At 46.4% G+C, this 7265-nt stretch overlaps 1 protein-coding gene across 1 annotated transcript in view; it reads right to left on the bottom strand.

The window, feature by feature from the left end:
- Positions 1–7265, bottom strand: part of Plxna2 (plexin A2) — a 203066-nt gene that overhangs the window by 48764 nt on the left and 147037 nt on the right. The window contains exons 10-11 of the mRNA XM_074048431.1: positions 4387–4587; positions 3052–3148 (exon numbers count right to left, since the gene is read on the bottom strand). Of these exons, the coding sequence (XP_073904532.1) occupies positions 3052–3148; positions 4387–4587 (298 nt within the window). The remainder of the gene's footprint in view (positions 1–3051; positions 3149–4386; positions 4588–7265) is intronic.

The following is a 7265-nucleotide window of genomic DNA, read 5'->3' as shown; positions in this document are numbered from 1 at the left end:
TGATAGACATTGTTTCCAACCATCGGTAATACCACTGATCAACATCATTTCAAGAATAACTAGTAAGGAATTAAAAATAACTTGAAACTCCTAGTAGTCATTTAAAGGCACTATTTCTGGCTCTAGACTTATCAGATCAGGACTTTAATTGTGGCTTTCCTACTTCCTAGCAATGTGACAAAGTATTTAACCTTGTTTATCTATCTCTAACATGGTGATAATCATTGTTTTTGGGGGAGGTTTGAATGAGATATTGTACAGAAAGCGTTTAGCGCAGTGTCTGTGACATATCTGATGTTCTAGACATACTTATCATCTTTTTGAACTCAAACTGTATTCTCATGCTGCTGTCTTTCACACTTTCATAGATGGCCCTCATTGCGAGAGGTGAGGGCTCATTTCCTCATTACAGGTAGAAATGAAACCCAAAGAGTGATGTAATGACTCTCTCAGCCTCTAAGGTTAGTGCCTCAAACTGGAATCCTGATGCTCAAACTCGCTGTGTTGCTACATGGTAGGTCCTGAGAAGACAGGATTCTTGCCTGGTATGCTGGAATTGTGTGGGTCTGGGAAAGGAGTCAACTTGGGCCAAAAGAAAGGCCATGTGGGTGACAGTGGGAAGCATTGCTGGTAAGAAGAAAGAGTGACAGTCCTGTTCACTGCCTCTGTGAATAAAGAATACGTCCCTCAGAGGACAAATTAGTTCCTTAACAATCCGAAAACCCTTTAACTTTGCTTTTTCCTGTACTGACTTAAGTCAGTGGAACTAACCAGTCCATGGAACTGTGCCATGTGAGCATAGCTTAATTCCTTGCCTGATAGGGTTTTGAACTCAGTCCCCAAAGAATTCTCCAGAAGAAGAGTATGCTTGGCCCTCCATATTCATGAATTTTGCATGCAACTGTGGAATGAAAGTATTTTTGAAATGTGTCTATAATCAACATGTGCAGATTTTTATTTCTTGTCACTATTCCTTAACCAATATAGTATAATAATTATTTGTATGGTTTTTATATTGTATTATTCATTTAAGTAATCTAGAGATGATTTAAAATACAGAGGAGGATTGTGAAGGTTATGTGAAAATACTATATGGTTTAATGTAAGAGACTTGATCATTTTTGGATTTTAGTATCTTCAGAGGTCTGGGAACCAGTTTATATTGCAAGATGACTATATTCGGTCATTTTTCAACTCTTTTGGTCAAGCTGACCTAAGTTTCCAGAACCTGGCATTGTGCCTGTGTTGGAGATCAGGTACATGCCCTGGTGAGGGGTAGGTTGTTTTTAGTATTTTGTAGGACCTTCTTTTATTCCTCTTTCTTGTCCAGCATCCCTCAGTTCCAGCTGCACAAATCAATTTAAACATCCTCTTGCCTGTAACTTCTGAAGGTAGAGGGCAGAAAATGGGAATGTTAAAGTGAGCAAGTACTTTTTGAACATTTATAAATATGGACCAGATGGTCTTAGCCATGAGCTCAGTGGATCCTCATGAGCACCCTGAGGAGAGGGCATCCTTTCCTCCATTGCAGGTTAGGTCACTGGGATGCAGAGAGGAGCCACAATTAGTCTGAGCTCACACAGCTGTGAGCGAAGGCACTGGCAGTTGGACCTAGGTTTGTTGGATTTGGGAACCAGAGTCCTTAATGCTGTGACCGTACACTGTGTAGCTTCCCCTAACACAGACTCTGGGTGGGTATGAGTGTGAAGACAAGATGGCATTGCCAGTGTACACAAGGAGCCTCAAAGATGTGGGGAGTCTGTTGTATCAGCTTGGATGCTGCTGTTTTTCTCCCAACTCCAGGTGCAAAGGCAACCTCTGGGATCTAAGCCCAGATCCTCAGCAGGGAAAGTGTCTCCTATCTCCTAGTGGTGAGGAAAATCTGGCCTAGGAATGAGGAGATAGAGGAAGAGAAAGTCTCCCTGGCTCAGATTTGTCTCTCCTAGTCCAAGCGGCACTGATTTTAATGGCAGCAACTGGAACAAGGAACTGCAGTCCCATAGAAGCTGAAACATTTACCCGCTTCTTACATGACCTGGACTCCTCTCTCAGTGGCCTGGGAGTGACCCCCAGGTAGAAGCAGTGGCTGTGACAACTCTAGCTACTTGAAATATAGTGGGAAATGTGGCTCATAGTGGGGGGGGCATATTCTGAGGGAGGGGGTTCAAATCCCACAGTGAGCCAAGCAGCAGGTTCTCACTGAGTTATGGCTAAGTTTGCCTGCCAGCTCTGAAATTAGACTGTATTTCAGCCCAAATCCTATCTTATTACTGACTCTTGGCCCTTATCTTTACCTCTTTGGGCCTCAGTTTCTTCCTCTATAAAATGGGAATAATAATAGAACATGCCTCTCAGAGTTGTTGTCATCACAAAATAATTTCAAACAAGTCTCTTAATAAGTGTCTTAGCAGTGAGCATTCAGTGCATTGTATCATCTTTAAGAGTAGGGTGGAACGTGCAGGTTGGCCTGTCTGAACCTGGTGCTCTGACAGAGTTCAACATGTGTTTATAGGATGGTGAATAAAGGTGGTCTTCATGAGAACCCCCTCCTGCTCCAGTCTAGCTCTCCTTCCTGCACTTTTCTGTTCCAGATGTGAGCCTGAGTCGGCATGCCGGTCCCTCCCATCTCCCTCAGGATTAGGAGCACAGCCTTAAAAGCCTTCCTTGTGCAGTGACTATGACCAGGGCAAAGGACAGGGAAAGGAGAGCCCTAGTGGAAACAGTTTCTCCATTCCAGGGAAACTGGCAGGATGTTCCTGCCTGCTGTTCTCCTTGGTCAGGTTCCACAGACACTTCAAAGCCACCAGGAGCCAAAGCATAGCGTGGATGAGCCGGCAGCCGCCTGGCGGATGCTCTGGTTGTAATAAAACAGGGCTCCCAACAGGACTCCTTTGATGGTTCCAAATGTTGCTTTAGTATCCTCTGAAGAGCTCCGTGACAGAGGGAGTGTTTTATTCAAGGCACAGCGGCTGGCCGGCTCTGATCCCTCCAGCCCCAGTCTTTCCTGGGGTCATGAACAGATCAAACCTCTACCCAGAAGTAGCTGCTTACCTTTCAGGTCTTGAGGGTTGTCAATAATGAAATTGCCATTCCACACCACGGCGAAGTCCACTGCCAGGTTGCTGATGTCCATTCCATCATATTGGTACTGCAGGGAGAGGAGTAGAGGCCCGTGGCTCTTGAGCTCTCTGTCACAAGGGAGGCAGGTTGCAGAGCAATCCTCAAAGGGACCTGATGACACCCTTTCCCTGGCTCTGTCACTAATTTCACCAGGACGTCCCCTAAACCCCTAGCTTGGCATTCAGTACTTTCCATAATCTGACCTAAGCTTCCTTCTCCAAACTTCTCCTGCGGACATCTTGAGTTTGCCTGTCTCTAAACTCACTTACTGTGTCTTGGTTGAATTCCCATCTCCTAAGGAACGTCACTCTCCCTCATCGCCCCACCCACGAAAAGCCTCCAGCTGGGGCTGATTGGACTTTCTCTCCTGTTGATTCCACAGAGGACTTTCAAGCCTTTAACATAGTTCAGAAACAGCCCCTCTGGGTGGTCCAGTGCCTATCCCACCTCTGGGAAGGAAACCCTTGGGCATCCTCTCTTGGAGGCTGCCCAGCCCCTGCCACTGGCCACTTAGCTCTGGAGGGCATGTCACTGTCTGCACTCTTGCTCCCAGCTTCCCATGTCTTCCTCCTTTGTTGCATCCCATTCCTTTCTCAGCCTGTCTTCCCCTTGCGCTTGGTGCCTTCCACCAATTACAAATTCTATCAAGCGCCTGTGACCTCGGAATCTGACAGCTCCCTGATAAGAGGCCCAGATTCTCTTTATCTCTCCCAGGCGAATTAGCTTCCCTCAACACCTTTGTCATGTCCCCCATCTCTGAATTGACCCCCCACATTCAGAGATAGGGAGTTGGCAGATAAAAAAGATCTTCTCTGGGCTAGAATTATAATTAAACACCTCTGTGCTTTCTGTCACCCATTCGGTGCTGGTTTAACCCTTGAGGCTCCTGAAATGTTCTGCTTCCTTTTTCTCCTCTCCCATCCTTCTTCTCCCCTTTCCTCCCAGTGACATTCTCCAGTCCCTTTATATCCAATATGGGAACAGAGTGTGGGGATCCAGCTGTCTTGAATGGATTGCGGTCTCACAGAAGGCAAAGACATGCTCCTTAAACTTCAGACAAGACCCCAAGATCCCCACTTCTGCCATCAGGGTCCTCTCAGCATTCATCTCATCTGACACCATTAACTCACTCTACCTAGCTCAGGGGCCAGGTGCTTGCAAGATCCTCTGTCCCTGGGAATGTAGGGTCAGCCTGTGATCCTGAACAGTTTTCGACATGGGCACAAGAGAAAGTTCTGCCCCAGGACCCAGACTGAGTCATCCTACCGAGCTGTTCTGGCACTGGACGCTGGAACTGTTGAAGCGTAGGGCGGGGACCCGGTGGATGGCTCCCTGGATGTTGAGGACACACTCATAGCCTCGCTGGCCAGACTGGGGCTGGGGCAGGTTTCGAGCTTTAAGGGTGATTGGTTTCACTTCTCCAACTGGGATCAGGATCTCCTCTGTGGGCACCAGCTGGGGACAGTCCTGGGGAGCAAGCAGAGAGGCTCTATCTGTATTGGCTCACAGCTTCCTACTCTCTTGAGTTAGGGCAGGGGGCAGCCCAGATGCTAGGATAGACCTTCCTGTATGCATGTGGGCCACCCAGGAGAAGGGTTTCACCTCATTTTAGGGCCACATTGAGTCAACAGGGAAAATGAAATCCCTCTTAGCTCCTGTGTTTTGAGATTGTCACCATCCCACAAATTGTTCTGTACCTGGCGCGTGTGTGTGTGTTACAATTTAGGAATTAATTTTCAAGCACCAGTATGGCAAGCTGTGGCTTTTATCTCCTGTGACACTGGATGAAAGGGCCTCCATGTGTCCCTGTCCCCAACTCCAGCACCCCTATCTTCGGTTTCATCTGATTCCCAACTCCCCAGCCCCCCACATTGTCCCAGGCCCACACATCCTGTTATCGGCAGTTTCAGCTTCCCAGTTCCAGCTGAGCTGGGCTTTCCAGGAGGGGGATCAAGCCCTCCCAGCGAGGCTCTAAATACTTGCTTTGGCTTTTTATCTCATTTCATTACCAGGCCCTGCGTGAATGCCATGTTGCTTTGGAAAACAAAACCCAAACAGAAAGTGGTGGTAGGAAGAGGCCGTGGGAAAGACCTGAGAGAGAAAGTGAGGAAGAGAAATTGATTTTCTTAGTTCTGTATTTGGATGCTGCTTCTCTACCAGAGGTCCAATACTACCTCCAACAGTTCCAGCCTCCTCTTTTTCCCTCTTCTCCAGGGAAGATCTGAGCCCAGTAGCCCCTGGCAGTGATCACGAGGAAACCTCTCCACCTGGTCATTTTCCTTCCCCAGGGATTAGCCAGAAAAATTCTTATAGAAGGCTCCACCTTTCCTATCTTGCTCCCTGGGACACTGGTTCCTGGAGGGACCTTAGGGCTTATGTTGCTTCAAGGCCTGCAGAGGGTGCTACTAGCATTTGCTGCCTCATGATTGCTGGACTCCCTGCAAGGTGTAGACAGTCTCCAATGATGAAAGATTGCCTTTCTCTGGACGCCTGAGGCTCTCCCTGTTAGAAGCTTTGTGTAACACAGGCAATGTTGAGTAATGACACAGCCTTCACTGGGGATTCAGAGAGCTGGTCTTCATGGTGTGGACCTAGGCACTCACTTCTTTTCTCTGAGTTCCACTTGCAGTCCCATCGTGGTCTGGTCCCTGCCTGCCTTTTTACCCTGGTTCTTGCATATGATGGTTTAGCCTTGCTGATTGTATGGTTTTGACATTTCTCTTACTGAATCTACCTCTGGGCCTTTGTACATGCTTTTCTCTCTATCAAACACTAACTCCTACCTCAGTTCCTCTTTTAACTGATTTCTCTTACTTAGCCTTCACACTCAGCTCATATCCCAGTCCCAGGAAGGCTGTCCCTGACCCTTGCCATCTTGTCTGTAGGATAGGCTGTGGACATTCTCCATGATTGTATTTAAACCACAGAACTGCAATTCTTGTAGACTTGTTTTCCTCACTGAGCTGTAAGCTTCTTGAAGACAAGGTGGCATCTTACTGACTTCTACACTCCCGGTTTTCACCTCTGCATTTGACATGTATTGTGGTGGACACTTGCTCACTTGTCTATGGGAAGGTAAATGTAAAGAAAATAAAGCAACAAACAAAAGGGTCTTGAAGTTTCATTTTGGCTCCAACTTGTACATTCATAGGAAATAGGGTGAAGCCCTGCTGCCTGGACATCAAGCGACTTGGAAGGAGTTTGATTCCCAAAGCTGGGGCTGGAAACTGTCATGGCTTCTGATCACCTAAGTGACATGTCCTCATCTATTAAGGAATCTTGAGGCCTTGAAGGGCTGGATCCAGGGGAAATTTCCTATGGAAATCCATCTAGGAGTGCTGGGCTGCAGCTTCAGTGTCACAGGGCCACCCCTTGTCTGTCAGCCACCTGCACATGAAGACTCCAGGCAGGCAGCGCTTTCACGAGGGACAGGATCAGAAGGCAGCCTTGGAACAGATGGGTCCTGTTCAGGAGCCAGTCACTCAAGCTGCCAACTCATAAACTTGTTCTTTACTGCACTTTTACTTTCATTCCCTATGGGCACTCTTGACAGAGTCTTTTATATATTTGTAGCCAGGAAAAAAGCCTGCACACCACTTTAGGGAAACCCAGGCATTCCATGAGAAAGGAGATACCACATCCCTTTCATGGCAAAAAATATCAACATCAAATCTATAATTTTAATTTAGAATATAAATAAGGCCGAGGTGTAATGATGTGTATGTTTGTGTGAATGTTGAGTGTGTATGTATGTGTGTGTGTGTGTGTGAGAGAGAGAGAGAGAGAAAGAGAGAGAGAGAGAGAGAGAGAGAGAGATTTTCAGATTCTGAACCAGTTATGTATTATAAATGATGAGCTATTGTTTCTCATCTCTAATGAGCTCAGAGAACAAATTTGTATCTCAGTAGCAGGATCTTAAAGATGTGCTTTTGGAAGTATGATGTCTTGGGTTAGTAAACAAGATTATAGAATCCTTTTAACTTTGATGACAAAAACCCCACAAGTGGCTCTCAGTATTCATGGATTCTGCATTCATGGATTCAATCAAAGATCAAAATTATCTGAAAGATATTATATCTGTATTGAACATGTATAGACATTCTCCCTTGTCATTCATTTCTTAAACAATAGACTGTTTGTCTAGC

Source organism: Castor canadensis, chromosome 11, assembly GCF_047511655.1.
Source record: "Castor canadensis chromosome 11, mCasCan1.hap1v2, whole genome shotgun sequence".
Taxonomy (NCBI): domain Eukaryota; kingdom Metazoa; phylum Chordata; class Mammalia; order Rodentia; family Castoridae; genus Castor; species Castor canadensis.
Note: the sequence above shows the minus strand (reverse complement) of the source record. Positions and strands in the feature narration are given on the sequence as shown.